This window comes from Jaculus jaculus, chromosome 5 (assembly GCF_020740685.1).
Source record: "Jaculus jaculus isolate mJacJac1 chromosome 5, mJacJac1.mat.Y.cur, whole genome shotgun sequence".
In the NCBI taxonomy this organism is placed as follows: Eukaryota; Metazoa; Chordata; class Mammalia; order Rodentia; family Dipodidae; genus Jaculus; species Jaculus jaculus.
In genome coordinates, this window is record NC_059106.1 from 158,802,592 (window position 1) to 158,825,205 (window position 22,614).

The window sequence follows — 22,614 nt, forward strand, 5'->3', positions numbered from 1 at the left end:
AAGCATGCAATATTGCATATGCACACAAGGTGGTGCACGCATCTGGAATTTGTTTACAACTGCTGAAAGGCCCTGGCATGCCCATTCTCTCAATCTCTCTCTCTCTCTCTCTCTCTGCCTTTTTCTCTGTCTCTCTCTCGCTCTCTCTCAAAAATAAAATTATAGGTGGGGGGCTGGAGAGATGGCTTAGCAGTTAAGCGCTTGCCTGTGAAGCCTAAGGACTCTGGTTCAAGGCTCGGTTCCTCAGGTCCCACGTTAGCCAGATGCACAAGGGGGCGCATGCGTCTGGAGTTCGTTTGCAGTGGCTGGAGGCCCTGGCGCACCTATTCTCTCTCTCTCCCTCTATCTGTCTTTCTCTCTGTGTCTGTCACTCTCAAATAAATAAATAAAAAATGAACAAAAAATATTAAAAAAAATAAAATTATAATAATAATAAAAGAGCCAGGCATGGTAGCTCACTCGGGAGGCAGAGGTAGGAGGACTGCCATGAGTTAGAGGCCACCTTGAGACTCCATAGTGAATTCCAGGTCAGCCTGGGCTAGAGTGAGACCCTACTTCAAAAAACAAACAACAACAAAAAAAAAGAAAGAAAGAAAGAAAGAAAAAGAAAAAGAAAAAGAAAAAAGAAAGCAGGAAATGGTACATAGTATAGCATGGACCCAAACTCCCAAGGGGCAGATCTAGAAATAGTGAAAAGGGTATGATCACTGAGGTCTTACCTCAGGCCCGTAGAGGAGGCTGTGACACTCTTTTCCTGGAAGTGAGTCCTGGTGACCCGTTCTGACCTCACGGTGTCATGCCCGGGAGCCCGCTGGAGCATGAGAAGATAAGCGGAGCTCCAAGCCTCGGATCCACAGGGCTTACCAGACACAGCCCTCCCAAGGCCTGTCTGTGTCCTGGAAGGCGGTCCCACCGGCTCCGTCCCAAACCTCAGCTCCTGCTTGCTGCCCACTCTGCAGGGCTAGGGCACTGGCAGCTCTCAGCACACCTGGCCCTGGTCCCAGGCTCCTGGGCACCATTTCCTCCCAGCCATATGTGCCCTATATTCAAGACAGAGGAGGGTATTGGGTTTTTATAGAAAATCCAAGTCTGCCTGACCACCAGACACTTGTTTTAAATATTGTAAAATGTCCTTTTAGGCTTTGAAATTTAAAGTTCATTTTTTGAAATTTGTAGAGCATCTGGTCAATTTCCTGGAATATTTGGTGCAGATGACCTAAGGGTTAGGCTAAACACCAAACCACCACACCCATGCCTTTTTATTTGTTTGGTTTTGTTTTTCGATTTAGGGTCTCACTCTAGCCCAGGCTGGTCTGGAATTCACTATGTAATCTGAGGATGCCCTTGAACTCACAGCCATCCTTCTACCTCTGCCTCCGGAGTGCTGGGATGAAAGGCGTGTGCCACTATACCCGGTGATCCAACCCAAGCCTTCTCTGTAAACAGTTGGGGCTTTTATTTATTTATTTATTTTTCAGTTACTTTTACTATACATCCTCTGCCAGTAGGGGGAGATGATGAATCACTCCTTATAATTATTGATCCCATTCCACTGGTAAAGGAAGTTCAGAGATCTGTAGTTTTATTTTACTTTATTTTGTATGTGTGTGTGATGTATGTGTTATATGTATGGGCATGTGTGTGTGTGTGTGTTTGTGTATGTGGAGGCCATAGGTCAATGTCAGGTGTTCTTGACCAGTCTCCACCTTATTATTGTTATTATTGTTGCTGTTATTTTATTTTATTTTATTTTTAAAAAATTTATTTATTTATTTGAGAGCGACAGACACAGAGAGAAAGACAGATAGAGGGAGAGAGAGAGAATGGGCGCGCCAGGGCTTCCAGCCTCTGCAAATGAACTCCAGACGCGTGCGCCCCCTTGTGCATCTGGCTAACGTGGGACCTGGGGAACCGAGCCTCGAACTGGGGTCCTTAGGCTTCACAGGCAAGCGCTTCACCGCTAAGCCATCTCTCCAGCCCCTGTTGTTGTTATTTTTGACACAGAGTCTCACTGAACCTGGAACTGAACTGATACACTAGATTAGCCAGTAAGCGCCCTGGACCTGTCTCTCCTCCCCAGTGCTGATAGGACAGACACGCGTCCCTGTGCCAGGCTTTGGGGTGGGTGATGGGAATCTGAACTCAGGTCCTCATGCTTGTTTGGCACTTTACCCCCTCCCCAGGGCCCTGTAGTTTGACTTTACATAGTCGGTTGGATGCAATGGCTGGAAGCAGGTAGGCAGGTAAGTTGGAACAATTCACAGTCAGGATTCCCATACAAAGGAGACAGACACTGACTGTCCCTGGGTAGCTGAAAGGTGTCACAAAGCAGCATAAACTGAAGTCCATGTTCTGTCCCTACAGGAGGCTCCCAAGGGTCCCTCATGCATCAATGTCACACACATACCTGATCCATCTACTTGATCTCCAAGCTTGCAACACGTGAGAAGCAGAAAGGGAGAAGGCTGGTAGCAAACACACCTTTAAGCAGGAGAGAGAACTGGACCAAGCCTGAGAATCCCCTGATCTCCATGCGACAGACCTTTTGGTCAGCGGCCAGCAGCCCCACACATCAGGGTGTCCATGTGATAACATTACATACATCATGGTGACCTTAGTCAGAAAATGTAAACTCTGCTCAAGGAGGAAGAGTTGTGCATGCTGTGCTGCGGAAACCAAGTAGCCTGGTTTCTGAAGAAGGGGTGAGTTTTCTGCACCCAAGTTCCCTTCCAGCTCTCCTGTGAAGGGAAACACAGATGTCCAGTGACCCATTCCAAAAGACTTCCAGTGCCTGGACCTTAGTGTTACTGGGTTTTATTCACCCTTGCTTGATCACATGGATAGATTTTTTTTTTTTTTTGCAAGTGTGTGTGTGGTGTGTGTGCATGTGGAGGCCAGAGGTTGATGTCAGATGATTTCTTCAGTCACTCTCTGCCTCAATCACTTAGACAGGGTCTCTCCCCTGAACCCAGCGCTCACCTGTTCAGCTAGTCTGACTAGCCAGCTTACCCCAGAGAGCTGCCCATCTCTACCCCACGAACACTGGCATTACAAGCACACACTGCCAGGCCTGGCATTTATGTGGGTTCTGGGGATCTGAACTCAAGTCCTCACGCCCGCACAGCGAGTGCTCACTGACTGAGCTATCTCCCCAGCCCACAAGAAAGTTCTTGAGCTTTTCTTAGCACCTGTTTTGGGGTGAGCACCAGGGTGCAGAGATGGAAGGTGCCCAGGCCTGACGTTGGGGGAGCCCAAGTTCTGCCTTCTGGAACTTGTGAATGGCCCAGGTGGGCCTGGGGCTTCCTCTGCTGCACAGAAGACAAGCTCCTTGGGGCAGGACTCCTCTGTGTTGCTTTGAAGCCATGTACCTGCTTCCACAAAGCTCTGCTCAGTGGTGTGATGTTTAGTGTGAGTGACTCCATTTTAGTTTAGTGTGGGGACGAAGCTGTGTGCTGCGCTCTGGGTTCTCCCATATTGTGTGAAACAGTGGCGTTCAGGCCATGCCTTACCCTCAGAGACTCCATTCTTCAAGCCACAGTTGGCTCCACTTTGAATACCCGGACCGTGGCTGGGCGACTCTGCCACACATTTATGCATGCAGATACCGCTACCCATAAGGCACACACTGATTCAACAACTTATTCCTAAAAGTTAAAACAGTAGCATTGTTGTAGTCAGGTTCACACTGCTGGCAGAAATCACCTGACCAAGAGCAGCTTGTGGCTTACAGACTCCAGGGGAAGCTCCGTGATGGCAAGGGAAGTGATGGCCTGAGCAGAAGGTGGACATCACCTCCTCGCCAACATCGGGTGGACGACAGGAACAGGAGAGTGTGCCAAACACTGGCATGGAAACTGGCTATAACACCCATAAGCCCGCCCCCAACAATATACTGCCTCCAGGAGGCTTTAGTTTCCAATTGCCATCAGCTGAGGAACCTAGCATTCAGAACACCTAAGTTTATGAGGGACACCTGAAGCAAACCACCACCAGCACCTATAAACTTATCAAAGTGGTCCGGTAACATGTGAGCACATGGATGTATCAAAACAATATTTAAAAATAGGCTCAAGAACTCCTCGAACACACTAGACCCACAAAAGGTGCAACACCTTCAGCTGGAGTCCGTGAAAAGGAGAAAACCTAACACTGTTAGATGAGGCAACAGCCCATCTAACCACCTAGTATGGGCATCAAGGGCCCAACGGGCAGAGAACGCTGCACTGTTCCTGGGGCTTCAACTGACCTCAGTTCCCCACTGCTTGAATACGTGGCCGAGTCACCCAGCTCCAGTCTGGGTACTCAAACTGGAGCCAACTGTGGCTTGAAGAATGGAATCTCTGAGGGTAACTCACAGCCTCCTGGAATTGCCGCTGTCCTTCCGCCCATCTGCTGGTCCATCTGAACTTGGTCCTGCACCTTACTTCTACAGACCCATGACCCTTCGCCACCACTGTTTGGCTAGTTCAACCTTAGGGCCCCAAAGCAACTCTGCCAGCTTCTGACAGCTCTCCAGCTGGGTTCCTTAGCATCATCTCTGCACCTGCACTGAGTCTGCACTGTGACAGCCCAGCCTTTGTTGGTGGAAAGCCTCTTTGAATGTTGTGTGTGACCTTTTGATTGATTGATTTATTATTTATTTATTTATAATAGAGAAAGAGAGAGAATGGGTGTGCCAGGGCCTCTAGCCACTGCAAACGAAATCCAGGTGCATGCAACACCTTGTGCATCTGGATTGATGTGGGTACTGGGGAGTCAAACCTGGGTTCTTTGGCTTTACGGACAAGTACCTTAACTGCTAAGCCATCTCTCCAGCCACCACTGTAGCCTCTTTAATCCTTTTGTAGCCACCCTGTAATGTGATGTTGGAATCTAAGAGTTCATCTTAGCAATTAAGATCAAAATAATATAATACTATCTGGGCTTACCAACAGCCAGCTACCAAAGGAAATTGAGATTGTTTGGCAAATTGTAGCCAATGGAGCCAAAATAGCTTTCAAATATATTTTGTGAAATAAGTTCTGAGGCTGTAGAAAGACACAAGAGTGTCCGCCTATTTTTCTGGCCTAGCACACTCCTGCCATTCAGTGTGGCCCATGCACCACAATGGCCTTCCATCTTTCTAACCTGAGGCAAGCTGTGGACTCAGCACACTTGCCCGCCCATGCCTAGGCAGGCATTCTTTCCCCTTCCTCTTTTTGTGACAAAACCGCCTTCTTCCTCTTTTTTAAGTTCTCCCAGGGGCTCTGCCCATGACTCCCCAGAACTGACCCATGCCCGCAAGCCCTCACTGAGCAGACCTCTCCCATCTCATTGACCCTGAGGAACTTCCCCACCACTGGGCTGTGCTTGCCTCCAGCCTCATTCTCGGTGGTGCCTCTGGCCTGGCCCACACGACTAGGCACATAGAAGGCACTAGAATGTTGATGAGCTCATGACTGATGGCACCAACGAAAAGCGATCAGGAAGCATGGCCGAGACCACTAATTGCCCACCTCAGCATGCCTCCTCTTCTCCCCAGGACTAATCCTAAGTTTTACCTAGTCGTATTACCACAGAATTAAAGACTACATCCCCAAGTTCTCCTTGTAGTAAGTCTGGCCAATTTTAAGTGGAAGTGTGTTAAGACTTTCTGAAAGGCCCCTTAAAGAGATGAGATGAGTGTTTTTTGTTGTTGTTTTTTTCTGCCTGTCTCCTTTGCTGCCTGGAATACAGAGGCCTGTTCAGCAGCCATTTTGGATTCTGATGTGACTTTGAGAACTGATTTAAGTCTAGAATATTGGAATAAAGACATAGGTAGAGCTATGAGTCTGTCATGTCCCCCTGCACAGCCACTTTGGCACTTCTTGTTTTGGTGGCGGACATGATGTACCTAATAGTCTGTGGACATCTCTGTGGATTCCTGGTCCACCTGAACTGTCGCTGGAACGTGGAGCTACATGGAGCTGGGCCCAGGGGCTTCCTGGTAGGAAGGCTTGGATCCTGGTTCCCACCCTTCTGTCATTGGTTGGTTGTGTATGTGTCTAGATGAGTCATTCACCAGCCAAGCTTGTTTCCTTAAAAGGAGCTTCAAGACCGTGGCTCTACCGACTGCACATGGTGGTTTTCATCTTAAGAAACTGTCAAGTATACACTCCAGGGAGTGTCACGCTTCTTGAGCTAGAGTGAGTGTCCAGGAGCGGCAGGTTACTGCATGGGGCTCCCCTCTGTGGAGCCCAGGAGAAGAAGGAGTCGGTTGCTAGGGGAGAGATGCAGGTCTTTTGGTTTTCAATGATAGGTTTGTGTGGTTCCTGGTCGCCCTGGGGCTGCTGCGCATCGGTTTCCCAGGGGCGTCCAAGCAACTGTGGAGCAGGGTCTTGAGTGGCCATGAGTGCGACAGGAAGAAACACCTGGGAGGCTGTGACGGAGGACAGCTCGTTTATTTGTTGGGGGAATGGGCTTATAAGTGTTCATGTAGTGGCGGGAAAAGGTATGGGGTACGGCTCACAGGGGGATTGGCTGTGTGAGGGCTGCTGGCTGATACCTCATTAACATATAAGGACCTCCCGGGTGAGCCGTAAAAGGTCACATGGCCACGGGAAACCGCAACCTAAGTCTTTATCAGGACGTCCAGGTGCCCCAGGTGAAGGGAGCCAGCAGCCCCGCTCCTGCCGGTCTCAAGGCGAGATTGTCGGGGTCTACGCGTGCTGCAGCCTCCTGCGGCCTGGGGCCCTTAGCGGTGCCTGACGGCTCAGGCCCACTTTAGCCTGCAGAGGCCCAGGACCCATAACTGTGCCCGGCAAGTCTGGATTATGTAAACCTCAGTTCATGGTGCATTGCCTCTCCCATGGTGCATCCCATTTTAATCACCTGCTCACCCAATCCTCCATCAGCATAAGATGGCAAATGGAAGGTTTTCTCTAAAAGTTCACTCAGAGGACACAGTGTGCCTTACTGTGTGTGACCCCAAAACCAGTTCAGGGTGGATCACCCCCCACCTTCCTCATCTCTAGTTCCAGGATATGTTTCTGGGCTGTCTGCATGGAAACTAAACGCTAAAGGGCAGTCACCAAGGGGTTGCTAGGGAGAAGCAACCTATTATAGTGTCCGAAGTGCCCTATATATATATAAAACTCAGTGCAGGGGTCATCCTAAGGTTGCCAAGGGTGATGATAGGAAAGGGACTGTTTGTAGCTCAGGTGAGGAAGAGTCCCAGGCTGCTGGCAGAAGTGTGTGCCACCTTCTTGGGCAGCTCAGCATCTTGGTGGTCCGGGCGGGACTTCAGCCACCCCAGATGGATTGTGCCGATGGCTGGGAGACTCCATGTACTTACCGTATTAGTCACTTTCCTCAGTGCTGTGTTAAATGAACCTGACAGAAGCAGCTGAAAGGAGGATGGCTTACAGGAGCTGAGACCGTAACCCATCCCAGTGGGGAAAGCATCCGTGACATCTTTGTGGCTGTGGGAACTCGTAGCAGCGGCTGCAGTGACCAGGAATGAGAAAGAGCTGGGCCTGATGACCTCTCAACTTCAGAGGTTCCACCTACCCATGACCCATCTCTGTCAGTCAGGCCCACAGTCTCCTAAAAACAGGCCAACCAGCTGGGGACCAGGGGTTCCGACGCCTGAGCCTGTGGCTGGGGCGTTTCAGATGCAGACCACAATGCTTATTTATTGATTCTGGGCTGCGTCTTAGATCTCAGAAAGTATCATTTTCTAACACACAATTCCCTGGGTGTTGTCCTAGCCCCACTGGGAGGGAGTGGGGTTGTGGTTGGCCATGTGTAGGGCAAAGCAGATGGAACGTTCCCTCAGCCACCCCTGAGGGAGGGGAACAGAGTCATGACACCATGAGCTGAGGGACACAGGGTTGTCTAGGATGTGAGCCTCAACACCTGCGTCCATGTCTACCATCATCCCCTGCTCAGGTCATGCAGTGCATGGAGGTTGGCTCTTTTCCCAGTGGGATTCTGAGGTGTAGCTGACAGCCCCCACGCCCCATCCCCACCAGGATCAACCTCTTGTGAATTCCCTAACCGACTGCAGCAGATGGTCTTAAATGCCAGAGATCAAAGTTTCCTCTGATCAGAGTATCTTAAAATGTGCCTACTCTTACATCCCAGCGATAAAATGAAGAAGGACATTTTCCTCAAAGACTAAAAAGGAAATGAGGTTGTAGACATTAGGCCTAATTGTGGACACATGTGCTTTGCCCTTGGCCTTGGGCGATATGAGCTTTCTTTCCTGTTTTTTTCTTTTTCTTTTTTTCCTCTCAGTTGGTGCCACACACCGTGCAGTGGCTTTGGTACATGTGACACTATTTTGAGGCCTTGACACTATTTTACTAATGAGTTAATTGGACCTTGGAGAAATGAAGCAACTTCTCCAAGTAGCTAGTAAGCTGCAAAGTCTATGTTCTAAAAGGAGTGGCAGTTGATTCCTTCCTGCTGGAAGTTTCCATGCTCAGTATAAAACAACATTTCTTAGTTGTGGATACAATCTTATGTAACTAAACTGCACATTCAAGGTGGCCCTGTTGAGCTCTCTGGTTGTACTGACATTTTCTTTCATCTGCTGGTTTTTCTAGTGATTAAGCAAAGCCTCAAAGGAAGGAACTGGAAACCTATTTTAGTAAATTGCTTTGGTTTCTAAACAACAACAAAAATAGCTTCTGTTGGCTTATCTTATTCATGTAATAGCCTGAAGAAATTCAATTAATTTACTTTTCACTGCAAAATAATGTAGCTGTAACAGGATCCTGTCTCTTCTTTGATTGTGGGTTGAAATACATTGTACTATGATGTCCAGCTGGTCCTGAACAGTTTGCCAACTGAATCTTGGGTTGAATTTTCTTACATAATATAAAGGAGAAAAGGCGCCAAGCTAAGTATGGTGGGTGAGAGGGTGGGCATGACTTTAGAATCTGACAGCCCGGGGACTTCCTCACGTTTCAGTGTTCTTAAATGGTGATTCTTACAGGGTCTATGTTGTTAGGGTGAAATGAGTTAACTACGTTACTTAGAACAATTGACTAGACACATACCTAATGAGTGACAGGAGGCTCAGGACCAGAACCCAAGCTTCCTGTAAGGAAGTCCTCACCCATCTCCAGCTGCTTCTATGAGCAGCTGTCATTTCTGCCCCTGAACTCTGGGCAAGTGTGCAATAAATGTGTAAATCTCACCCCTTATTCATATCCCAAAACTCAGGCTTTTTGTTGTTGTTGTTGTTGTTTGTTTTTGTTTTAAGGAGCAGGGCCAGGCTGGATGGCACACACTTTTTAAAAAATATATTTTATTTATTTATTTGACAGAGAGAGAGAGAGAGAGAGAGAGAGAATGGGCATGGCAGGACCTCTAGCCACTACAAACCAAGTCCAGACGCATATGCCCCCTTGTGCATCTGGCTAATGTAGGGCCTGGGGAATCAAACCTGAGTCCTTTGGCTTTGCAGGCAAACACCTTAACCGCTAAGCCATCCCTCCAGCCCTCAGGCTCTTACACTTGGGCCTGCACAGTAACAGCACATTGACATGGCTAGGAAGTCCAACCACTACTGCTAGTAAGGCATTAAGTCCTAAAACATGTGAAATAGACAAGAGACCCCTCCCCCCCCCCCACACACACACGAGGGGTCGGTTCAGCCAGTGAGAAACTCAGCATTTCCCTTAACAGAGTAAGGTATTCTTAACAGTCGTGGCTGACTGAATGATGGTTCCCAAGGCTCTCAATTCCTGGAGCCCAGGAGGGCTCTCTTGTTCCGAAGAGTCTTTGCACATGTGATCCTGCTAAGGAGTTTAGGCTGGGAAGATGATTTCAGGTGGGCCGGGGGTACTAAGGCACTTGCCAGAACCCGGCTCACTCGCCTGCTGCTGTTTGCTCCTGCTGCAGCAGAGACGATGCCCAGCCTCGGCCCGTGCTATGCTTCCCCCGCCGTCACGCGCTTCCCCTGGAGAGTGTGAGCCACGGTGCAAACGTGCCTCCTGTGAGCTGCGTTTGGTTGGGTGCTTTGTCCCAGCAGTGAGAAGGTAACTGCAACAAAATGCGTACCGGGTTTCCTTTTGTAATTGTTGCAGAAACCTGCTGAAGCCCGCCACTTAACTGCTGAGCAGCATTGAAGCACTGGGCATCTCCTATTTTATTTTTGTATTTTGTTTTATTTGTTTGAGACAGAGAGAGAGAGAAAGAGGCAGATAGAAAGAAAGAGGCACGCCAGGGCCTCTAGCCACTGCAAAGGAATTCCAGACATATGCGTCCCTTTGTGCATCTGGCTTACATGGATCCTGGGGAATCGAACTAGGGTCCTTGGGCTTCGCAGGCAAATGCCTTAACCACTAAACCATTCCCTCAGCCCTGTTTTTTTTTGTTTTGTTTTTTGTTTATTTTTGGGGTTTTTTTGAGGCAAGCCTAACAGACTGGCCTTAATTTTTTTTATGTGTGTGAGAGAGTGAGAGCAAGAGAGAGAGAATTGCTGTGCCAGGGCCTGCAGCCACTACACTCGAACTCCACATGCAGGTGACCCCTTGTGTGCAGCCTGGTGCGCCTGTGTCATTTTGTGCCTCTGGTTTACCTGGGTCCTTAGGCTTCACAGGCAACCGTCTTAACTGCTAAGCCATCTCTCCAGCCCCGACCATCTCCTTTTTTTTTTTTTTTTAAAGTAGGGTCCCACTCTAGCTCAGGCTGACCTGAAATTCACTATGTAGTGTCAGGGTGGCCTCCAACACATGGTGATCCTCCTACCTCTGCCTCCCAAGTGCTGGGATTAAAGGCGTGTGCTACCACGTCTGGCTGTGGGCATCTCCTTTTATCTCACAAGGTCTTTCTAAATAACAGGAAAGTTCTGGGAGGGAAAAAACAAGCCAAGAATACAGCCATCCTACACTCAGCCAGAACCCGGCCTCACAACTTACATAGTTAAGACTGTTGAGGGTTGGGTAGAATTTCTTTATAAACTATTTTTTTGAGTAGACTTTATTTCTTGTGAACTGGTTTCTTTGTTTTGTTTTAGGTTCACAGCAAACTTCAGCAAAAAGCACCCAACTCCCATGTCCTTTCTCCCGTATTGCATGGTCTTCCTCAGTAACCCATATGTTATTTTTCACACACCTCAGGATGATTACTTCTATCGTAAAATTAGTGCCTGAACGTGTATAAATGAATCACAGTGAATTTTATGATAGGTTTAGTAGAAATCAGGCTTTTTCTGTAAGTGTGAAGAATGCCTGCATCACAAATTCCTTGGAACCGCGGCAGTCCTAAGCCTGAATAGGGCATTAGACCAATGGCAGGTGGTCAGTTCAGGCTCTGAGAGGAAGCCCCATGGCCGTCTGCAGACCTCTTGTTGGATTCTTCCAGGTGGATGGAAGAGCCGTTAGCACAGGCCCCTTGCCCACACCACCTGTTTAACCAAGAACCTCTGGAACCATCACCGGGATGCCTCTGTTTCCTTTCCTGGGACCAACTTGCCTTGGTTGTATGGTGGGATTTCACCTGTTTGGGTGCCTCTTGATGACACCCCCTCCCCCACTACTACCTTGGAGCAGGAAATCCCCTTTGCTTGGTCAACACCTAGACAATGACTCTTGCTGATTGCCAGCCAGCTCCCTATGTATGGGTCATGTTGGGAGGCTGGAGATGTATGCCTTCATACTTGATTTTTGACATTTTTGTGTTGTTGGTTTTTAACATTTTTATGTGTTTTTTTTTAAACAACGTCATACATATATAATATATTTTGATCATATTCACCCCTATTGCTTCTTTTATTCCCTTCCCTTCTTCCCCTTCCACTGAATCTCTGCTTTCCAACTAGTTTCACTTGTTTAAGTTTTATTTTTGTGACTCCCACAGGTTTTTTTTTTAATTTTAAATTTTTATTAACATGTTCCATGATTATAAAAAAAATTAAAAAAAATATTCCATGGTAATTCCCTTCCTCCCCCCCCCCTTTTTTTTTGGTCTTTTGAACTAGGGTTTCACTCTAGCTCAGGCTGACCTGGAATTCACTATATAGTCTCAAGGTGGCCTCGAACTCATGGTGATCATCCTACCTCTGCCTCCCAAGTGCCGGGATTAATAAATGCGCATTTTAATAAATGCACATTTAGTTCTCCTTCCCCGCCCTGCCCACTCCCCAAGACCTAAATCTGGGCCACACAGCCTTTAGCACTGTTCACCCCTGCTCCCCACACTCCTCCTTTCTGGTAGGTTAGCCCCACTTCTCCCATGGGCATGGCCGCCAACGTGGCTTTCACAAGATGAGAGTTGAGACATCTAATTTACCAACAAGTTTTAATGGAGCCTCCAGTAAACCCAGGGCTTTACCAATATCCTCAGAAGCTTCTCGAGTCCTCACAGTGTTCCTGTGTGGTCACTCTGGAAGCATCTTTGATAACAGAGGCCCAGAAGTAAGCATCACAGTAGGCAGTTAAGATCAGACACGTAGGAGTCTCGCCTTAAGAAAATTTCCCGAGATAGTAATTTTCCCATCTCCGGACTTTGTTCATTAGTGTTTTCCACTTACTGAGGTTGACCTTCTCAATCCCTTTGCTGATTAAGTCGCTGAAAAGGATACACTGATAAGCATAGAAGCTGTCAATGGACTGCAAACAAAACTCCTTTCTGTTGTTGATGATGAACCATTTCATGGAAGACCAGGCCGAGTCTAAGGGGTTCAGGTAGTTATAAGGGGGAGGCAGAGAGAGAAGTTCATGACCATAGGACTTGGCCACTTCTGGGGAACACACGATGCTTGTTAAATTAACATTTCGGGGGACATAGGACTGGGCCTCAGTCTCCCCAGCCTCCTTCAGCTGCATCTCACTCTCCTGCTTTCTCCCTTTGACCACAATGACGCACTTCCCATAAGCCTTCTTTATTGCATTGCAGAACTCAAAGAAGAGACTGTCTTCCTGCCTGACACAGAGGTCATCTCTCAGGAAAATCCGGTATCTCCAAGGCACCCATCCTTGACTGCCCCCAGCATGCACAACACACCAAGTTGGAGTCTGCATGAAATATCCATTACTAAAATCTTCCCCCGTGACCAGACTTTCTGAAATATCCGTTTCCCCAAAGTACACAGTCTTAAATCCACCATACTGCAGTGTTCTCAGCGCATTCACGTATTGGACACACTGCTTCCTTCTGGTGCCATTAAACTGACTTCCGATGATGATGTTTTTTAAAAGAGGGCTTGCAAAGTGACGCATGATGGCCACCACCATATGTCTCCATCTGGGGAAGTCTGGAACATGGAAGGCCGTGACCTCACAATGGGCTTTCTTACAGCTCTGCCAGTCCCATAGTTACCCTGCAGACTCAAAGCATCGTGGGACACATCCTTGGGACACTAAATCGCAGGAAAGTCTACATTGATACCTGATCTGCAGTAGATCTTGGACTGAGAGATACAATCTTTTTACAGCGATGAACCAGGTTTCTGGCTCCTCTCCATTTGGCCCATTTGGATGGAAAGAAATATTCATGGACTGGAGCAATGATAATGGTTAAGGCACTTGCCTGAAAAGCCAAAGAACCCAGGTTCAATTCCCCAGTACCCACATAAAGCCAGATACACAAGGTGGTGCATGCATCTAAAGTTCGTTTGCAGTGGCTGGAGGCCCTTATATCCCCATTCTCTCTTTCTCTTTCTCTCTCTGCCCCTCTCCCCTCACCCCCCCTCTCAAATAAATAAATAAAATTTTAAAAATAAATATCCACACTCATCCATCCATTCCAAAAATATTTCCTGAGTGCTTTCTATGGGCCAGGCATGTGACATGGTCACGACATGTCCAGAGAAGCGTGGAGTATGAGTGGTATGGGTCTGTGTGTGCACGGAATTTGTGCCAGCTGCCTGCACACTTGCAGTTAGGAGGGGCAGTGCTAGGTGGCAGAGGGCATGTGTAGCAATGAGCGAAAGGCACAGCCTATCTTCCGTAGCCTAGCTTTTTGTTTGTTTGCTTGCTTTTTTGGTTTTTCAAGGTAGGGTCTCACTCTAGCTCAGGCTGGCCTGGAATTCACTACGTAGTCTCAGGGTGGCCTCGAACTCACGGCGATCCTCCTACCTCTGCCTCCCGAGTGCTGGGATTAAAGGCATGCGCCACCATGCGCCAGCTATTTTGAAGCCTGTTTTGAGCTAATTCAACAATTCAACTCGGTATCTGAAAAGTACTTTTTTTTTCATGGTTTATTTATTTATTTGAGAGTGACAGACAGAGAGAGAAAGAGGCAGAGAGAGAGAGAGAGAGAGAGAGAGAGAGAGAGAATTTGTGTGCCAGAGCCTCCAGCCACTGCAAATGAACTCCAGATGCATGTGCAACTGGCTAATGTGGGTCCTGGGGAATTGAGCCTTGAACCAGCGTCCTTAGGCTTCACAGGCAAGCACTTAACCGCTAAGCCATCTTTTTCTTGGTCTGGCACTTAGGTAGCGCAGATGGGCCTTGAGCTCTGGGCACTCCCCGTGCTCCGGTGTACCGAGTCCTAGAATTCTAGGCATGCGCTAGGTCCAGCAGTTCTTTCCATTTTATACTAAGCTCGGGGGAAAATGACAGCGTGCAGCCCTTTCATTTTCCTGTGTGTTTCTCGATCCCTAATCAAAGCTAAAGACGGCTCACGAATGTGCACAAGTTAAAATGTGAGCAAAATGATTTGTCAGGCCCTTGGAGCCACCAGGGGTTTCTTGGCACCCAAGCTTAGGCAAGCCCGGACAGCGGGACTATCATCATACCCAAGGTCATGTGATCCACATGCTCCCCCAAGCAGCTTCTCCCAGAGGTCAGAGGTCAGGAGCACCTAGCTTGTGTTGTAGAGGACTGTTTTCTGTGGCCTTCCTGATGTGGGAGTAATCCCAAGCAGGTTATAGGCCATCGTGCCATGAGCGGGCTCCGAACATGCTCTCCTGTCACTTGGCCTCCAGCCTTGACACTTCTGTGCCTTGAGGGACCCATTTCCTACCCGGCAACCCACACACTGCGGAGCTTGCAACCCCGCCTTCTCCAGTGAGGTCTGAAGCCCAGCCTCGGGGTGGGGACCCCTTTCAAGTTTGTCCTATTCTGGGCACCCTTTGGTGTTCTTTTAATATCTTTATAGTTTCTTCCCTAATACAATTTCGTAATTCTAGCAACTTCCTGTGTTCCAATGACTGTGTAGTGTGCGTCTGCACGTTTGTTTGTGTGTGTTTGCAGCAGGTCAGGCACAGGACTTTGAGCGAACAAAGGACTAGCAGGCAAGTAAAGGAAGGAATGCACAGAGGTGCTGGCCTAAACCAAGCCCTTTATCACAGCTCTTGTTATTTTAAAGTAAATAATGCTATTTGAAGGCACACTTAATATTTATTGTGTTTTGCGATAAATGGATAGTACCATTGCTGATACTCTGTCCATATTATTTTATTGTTGTTGTTGTTTTGTTTTGGTTTTGGTTTTTTGAGGTAGGGTCTCACTCTAGCCCAGGCTGACCTGGAAGTCACTATGGAGTCTCAGGGTGGCCTCAAACTCACGGCAATCCTCCTACCTCTGCCTCCCGAGTGCTGCGATTAAAGGCGTGAACCACCACACCCGACTGTCCTTGTTCTTATAATAATGCTCCACACAGGTCAGTGAGAAAGCAACTGCAGACTGGTATTTATAGTATTATGTGATTTGAGGACTTAGTTTCCAGGTGCCTCTATTTTCAAGGCCTCCCGCCCCACCTGCACCCCTCCCTCACCCCTGTCCCCATTTTACAATGATTTGGTGTGAAGTCTGGTCCTGACCTTAGTTTTATCATTCCCTGTGATGTCTACTTTCTGATCATTTAGCCCCAACTGAACTCATCTTCCCTAAAGTATTTCTGTCCCTAACATCCCACACCTGCCTGCTCCCACGCCAGCTGTACCTGTCAGGACACATCACTGTGCCCATTTCCTGATTTCTAAGCCCTTCACTCTGAAATGGGAATTTTGGGGTTCATCACCAATGCACCAACGTATGCCAACACCGATAAATCCAGGGATGTCCCTGGATTCTTATCTTACAATTCAATGAACTGAAATCCACAGACCAGAGGGTAAGGGTCTGAGAGACTTTATTAGATTAAGAGAAGGAAGTACAGAGAATTCCTCCCATGTGGAGGGCAAGAGGGGGGAAAGCCTACCCTGTGACCCAAACTGGGGTCGTTTATAGATTCAAACGGGGGTCTGCTAACTAGACATGATGCTAAGTTTTGAGACTGAGATTAAACAACCACAATGCCAGGGTCAGATTTAAACCTTAATTCTAAGAAGGAGAAACCTCTCCCAAGGGAGGGGCTCAAAGTGTTTATGGCAAAACAGATCTAGGCAATTCCTTCGGCAAAAGATAGGGAAAGGCCCAGTTCTTCTAGTTCTCTGAGGAAGTGGAGGCTGCAAAGGCAAACTCAAGGACATTCCTGCTTTTGACTCTGGGGGGTCCAGTCACCTTAAACCGCCCGACTCCAGTTCGATCCCATGTGTTTCATAACATGTTAGAAGTTCATGGCTGGTGGATGACAGGAAAGACCTTTCTCAATGCATCCGGTTACCCACTATCCAGAGGATTCCTGAAACCACTCCTCCCAATATTTCCCTCTGGTCTCCGCCAGAGAAGCAAATTCGACTTGCCTTCTGGAGGGAGTTACATACAGGAGCCCTTCTGGCCTCACTTCCCATCCTTACCTTAACACTTGGCACACAAATGTCTTTCCTATTCTTGGAAAAGTTTGACTGAATAAACCTGCTCTTTGATCCATCCAAATGTGTTTACAAACTGCTCCAAGAGGCCTGGAGGATTGACCAGTTCAGCCTCTGAGATGGATAAAGGACTCCAGAGGAGGCGGGATCTGAGCCACAGTCCTTCTTCTCACTAACATTTTTTTTTTTTTTCACAGACTTCTGAGCCCTCTGGTCACAGGAGGGAGTCACATCAGCCAATCAGAGGCCTCCACTCCTGAGTCCAACCCCAGAAGCTGCTGTCATGAAAATTTAAACTTAAAATACAGGCAGACATGGTGGCTGAGTCATCATGGGGTGAGAAGGTTTGCCAGCTGAGGCTGAGGGGAGCTGACGGACCTCTTTCTTTCCCGAACCCCTGTGAGCAGATCACGTTAGGTTCCAGGAGCTTCCTCTGTCTTTCGTGCATTCCTATATCTAGACATCCATAAATATATTTGGCGTTGCTTAAGCAGAAGTACCATTGGCTTTTGCCAACAGAACCGATTTAATTTTGGAGAGTGAGGTAGGATTTAGGGCTTGGGTAGGAACCTCAGCAGCCAGGATGTGTTATGAGAGTCCCGGCCACCTGCTGCTCTGGTTTGTGTATGTGCTAGAAGATTCCAGCTTTCTACATGGCTTTTCAAAGTCCTTCTGGCAGAGCATATCTGCATCACAGCCTTCAGAGGCTGAGGCAGTGGAACTGTCAGGCCAGCCTGGGTGACATAGAAACCTTACCTTACTTTTTTTTTTTTAAAACCCGCCTTTTCTACAATGTGGTAATCATATCAACCAGAAAATGGAATCATAATGCAACCAAGTGAGTAGAATTTGGTTTAAAAGAGATAGGCTGTAACCTCCTTTCCCCAAGAAGCTCTAAGAACCTTAAAATCAGTGTGCTACCAACACTGGTACCATCAGCAACTGATGTGCCTGTCTTTAAAAAAAATTTGTTTTTCTCCTTTTTCATTTTATAAAGAGAGAGAGAGAGAGAGAGAGAGAGAGAGAGGGAGAGAGAGAGAATTGGCATGCCAGAACCTCAGCCACTGCAATCAAACTCCAGACGCATGAGACCATAAACATCTGGCTTATGTGGGTTCTGGGGAATTGAACCTGGGTTTTGCAGGCAAGCACCTTAACCGCTAGGCCATCTCTCCAGCCGGTGCCTATCTTAGTCTAGGGCTGGTGTTTCACGGACTTCTCTCTCCCATTTTCTGACCTAACCCTGGGGCTGTAGCACTCACCCCATCCTGATTTGTCCAAGCCCATGGGGCTTGCACATCAGTGATCAATAGTCCTGACCCTTAGCATTTTAGACTCAAGGAATTTTGCACCAAATATCCACCAGATAATTACATACAGCGTAACAACTTTTTTGGCCGACAACAGATCACACATACAACAGTGGTCTCATAGGGTAATAAAGGAATTTAAAAAAAGAAAACATTCTGTAAGTATATGACTATAGTCACTATCCTTCACAGAGCAACACAATCCTCATGTGTTTGTTGAATGCTGATGTAAACAGACGCTTGCTGCCTTTTAGCCCATTCAACATGTATTCACACATCAGGGCACACATACACTTGCATCCAGTGCATAATTCTTCATAATGATAGTAAGTAGCTATGTTGCTGGTGTATTTACTTATCCACGTGCTTTCTATTGCCTGTGTGACTGTGTGGGGGTGTGAATGCACACGTGTGCTCATGAATGTGGAGGCTAGAGAGCAACCTCGGGTGTCATTCCTCTCAGAAGCTCTCCACCCCTTTGTGTGTGTGTAAATGTGTGTGTGTGCGCCACAGCATGTGTGTGGCGGGCAGAGGACAGCCCTGGAGGTGTTGGCCCCTGCCGTCCACTGTGTTTGAAACAGGGTCCGTCTCTCTGTTATTTGCCGCTGCCCATGCCAGATTACGTGGCCCAGGAGTTCTGGGATTCTCCCGAGTGTGCCTCCCATTTCCACAGGCAGATTTGGATGACAGCCAGGTGCACTGATGTACCTCGCTTTACGTGGGTTCTGGAGATCTGAACTCCGGTTACCTGACTCATCACACTTACACAGCAAGTACTTTGAATCACTGAGCCATCTCCCCAGGCCCCATCCAGCTTTTTTAGGTCTCCCATTGGCCTAGACTAGACTTAGACTAGACTGGCTGGCTAGTGAGGAGTCACAGGGGTGTGGCTGTCTCCACCTCCCCAGTGCTGGGGTTACAAGCATGCCTCACCATGCCCAGCATTTTTGTGTAGGTTCTGGGGTTTGAACACCGGTCCTTATTCTTGCAAGGTAAGCACTTTACTGACTGAGCCATTTCCCCAGTCCTAGTGCACATATGTCTTATTGCCATTTTAGAGTTTAATCTTTTTTTTTTTTTTTTTTCCTGAGGTGGGGTCTCACTCTAGCCCAGGCTGACCTGGAACTCACTATGTAGTCTCAGGCTGGCTTCAAACTCATGGTGATCCTCCTACCTCTGCCTCCTGAGTGCTGGGATTAAAGGCGTGTGCCACCATGCCCTGCCACATAATAATTTCTAAGAGTGCTTCCCCCGCTTCTCCCGCTGAGGTAGGGTCTCACTCTAGTCCAGGCTGACCTGGGATTCACTATGGAGTCTCATGCTGGCCTCGAACTCACAGTGATCCTCCTACCTCTGCCTCCCAAGTGCTGGGATTAAAGGTGTGCACCACCACGCCCGGCTCATCTTTTACTTATTAAAACAAATGTTCACTGCGACAGCATCCTCTCCTTGTGTTTGCTGCATCTCTCTTTTTAAAAATTTTGCTTATTTTTATTTATTTATTTATTTGAGAGCGACAGACAGAGGGAGAAAGAGGCAAAGAGAGAATGGGCGTGCCAGGGTCTCCAGCCACTGCAAATGAACTCCAGACACGTGCGCCCCCTTGTGCATCTGGCTAATGTGGGTCCTGGGGAATCGAACCTAGAACTGTAGTCCTTAGGCTTCATAGGCAAGCGCTTAACCGCTAAGCCATCTCTACAGCCCAACTGATGCATCTCTTGTTTACACCAAGCAGCCAGGTGAGTGACTGTCCTACACTCAGAATGCGTCCCCATCATTAAGCAATGCACAGCTCTCCTTGAGATAGTTTCTCATGGGCACTGTTTACAATGTAGCCTAGGACACAGCTCCAAGGCAGGCTCTCTGACCAGTTCTCCAGTAGGCAGATAAATCTGGATCAATCTGCATTGAGGTGGCCTCAGAAAATGTCTTTGGCGCTTATGTAACTGAGTTGGGTGTTAGCAGGGGACAGTGGCCCTTAGTGCTTAGAGAAATAAGGTTGGAGCCATTGGAGCCAGTCTGTGACTGCAGATCTCCCAACAGTCCCCATTGCAGTTTCCCTAGCACTAGATTGACAGGATTAAAGGCTGACAGTGAGTTGGGGTAGGATCTCATTGCACGTTGTTTGAGAGGTCAAGGAGTGAGAAATCTTGGTCCTTGAGCTGAAATAGAAAGCATACCGAATATATTTTCCTTCCAAATACAAAATGCCTATAAATACAAATATCTTGGGTGAAAGGAAGGATTCTAGCCACCCACATATCACATCAAATGTCTTCTATTTTCAAGTTCTCCTTCCAGGCTCACTTCCTTCAGGAAGCTACACATTCAAAGGAATCATTTAGGATATGTTTGTTTGTGAAGAATAAAAGTCCTGCCTCCAGTGGATTACTAAAGGGAGGATATTGGCTCACAAACAAACATGCCAGTGGTAAATTAAGGCATTGAGTATTGCTGGTCAGGGCACTGGTCTCTGAGAATTTTCTATCTCATCCCTTCTGGATGTTGGTGTTTGTTCTCAAGTTGGCTTTTGTTATGGTTTCAATGTGAAATCCACATCGCGATGGATTGTCCCCTGTGAAACCATGAGCCAAAATAAACCTCTTTCCACAGCTGCTTCCCACAGAGACAAGAATGGTGGCCAATGTAGCTTTCCTCATGGAAAAGCGAATCCAACAATTTTAGACTTGGATCTGCAGTTAACCCTGCACAGACCGAAGGATAACTTCTTTTTATTTTATTTTTGTTTGTTTTTCAAGGCAGGGTCTCACTCTAGCTCAGGTTGACCCGGAGCTCACTATGTATTCTCAGGGTGGCCTTGAACTCATGGCAATCCTTCTACCTGTGCCTCCCGAGTGCTGGGAGCTAGGAACACATCCCCATGCCTAGCTGTTTTTTTTTTTTTTTTCCAAAGTGGGGTATCACTCTACCTGGAACTCACGCTATAGTTCCCAGGCTGGCCTGGAACTCACAGTGTTCCTCTTACCTCAATCTCCCAAGTGCTGGGATTAAAGCATGCACCACCACTCCCAGCTTCCAAGGGAGAGCTTCTGCATACCCAACCCCCCTCCCCAATTACATTCTTCTGATTGCATCTGGGTGTCCATCCAGGATCCAATCAGTGGGTCTGGAAGAAGGAACGCACCGAGTGGATTAACCTTGATCTCTTATGCCAATATTTAAACTGGAGGCAATTTCAGCTGCCCTAGAGCCAAGGGATTTCACAGAGGCAAATGAGGAGCAACTGGGTTTAGGAAAGGAAAATACAGGTTTTAGGTGTACGAGGAGAAAGGCAACCAATCAACAATCCTATCCTCAAATTCACTTACTGTCCAACTGTATAATCTCATTTTAATGCAGTCTGTGTTCCTCCTCACTATGGTTTGCATTTTTGTCTATATTTTTTCTTCTGTTGTGTCTATCTTGTATCTCAAAGACACGCATATAGCCCAGCCTTAATTATTGTAACAAACTAATGACTTTGTTTCCAACCTGTGTGCTGCTGCTGCTGCTGGCAATGATAAAAGGAGAAAATGTGAAAGGCAGAAAAATACTCAAAGCATATCTCATTTTCCCCAGAGAAATGCTTGGGGCTCAATTCTGACCTTTATGAGATCACATGGCTGATTATAGACCGTGACGGGGGTGGCGTGGGACACTGTCTCTAGATTGGGAGACACCTTCAAAGCCTAACTGTTTAATTCCAGCACTTGGGAGGCAGAGGAAGGAGGACTGCTGTGAGTGTGAGGCCGCCCTGCGACGACATAGTGAATTCCAAGTCAGTCAGCCTGGGCTAGAGGGACACCCTACTGGACTGGAACACCCTGCCTGCTGGAAGTCATAGAAATTTGGCAAAATTTCCTTTCCTAAGTAAGGTCTTACTTCATGACTATGCACACTAGGAAGAGAGATTTATAAAGCACACGCGTGTACTGTGTGGTGTTTAAAGTAATGAACTCCAAAGGCATCTGTCCTGACTATGCAGAAACCTGAACCAATGTGCTCAGTTCCCAATGTGGTCTCCGCTCATATCCACAGGGGTTCTCCTACGGAGCAAGACAGCGTAGTCATGGCTCCAAATAGTAGCGGAGGGAGCAGTCATTTACTGTCCCATCGGCACCAAGTACACAAACCACCAGCACTATCAGTACCATCGCTGTGTGGGCTGAGGTTCCTAGGGAAAAGCCACTTCTGTGTTAATCGTTCTACAAGGCTGATGGACAGGACCAAACCTATGTGACTGGGCAGAGCTGAAACGTTTCAGGTTGGGGGCCCATTAACTTGGGCTATCTTTAACCCCCCTCTTAATATTTAATTATTGCCCTCTTCTATGTTTGACCTAATAGCCATGTGACTATCAGGTGCAATTCTGTTTGAGATTTACCAGTAGATCCTTACCAACCCAAAGGCTATGAATATCATCTGAGGCCAATAACAGAGATTTCCTTCCTTTATTATATAACCTGTCTACCTAATAGTTCCACCAGTATGTTTGAAAAATGCCTGGATTTATAACTTTCTTTTTTTCAAAAAATATTTATTAGCAAGAAATAGAGAGAGAATATGGGAATGCCAAGGTCTTTTGCTGCTGCAAATGAACTCCAGATGCATGCACCACTTTGGGCATCTGGCTTT

The 22,614-nt window shown here is 47.5% G+C and overlaps 1 protein-coding gene across 1 annotated transcript; it reads right to left on the bottom strand.

Moving 5' to 3' along the window:
• Positions 1–12,434: 12,434 nt before the first annotated feature.
• Positions 12,435–13,190, bottom strand: C5H21orf140 (chromosome 5 C21orf140 homolog). The gene has a single exon (XM_004654463.2). It carries the CDS (start codon positions 13,188–13,190, stop codon positions 12,435–12,437), a length of 756 nt encoding a protein of 251 aa, XP_004654520.2.
• Positions 13,191–22,614: the final 9,424 nt, after the last annotated feature.

Bases quoted from the DNA above. Each gene is read 5' to 3' on its own strand.
- C5H21orf140 (XM_004654463.2), bottom strand. From the start codon at position 13,190: ATGCGTCACTTTGCAAGCCCTCTTTTAAAAAACATCATCATCGGAAGT.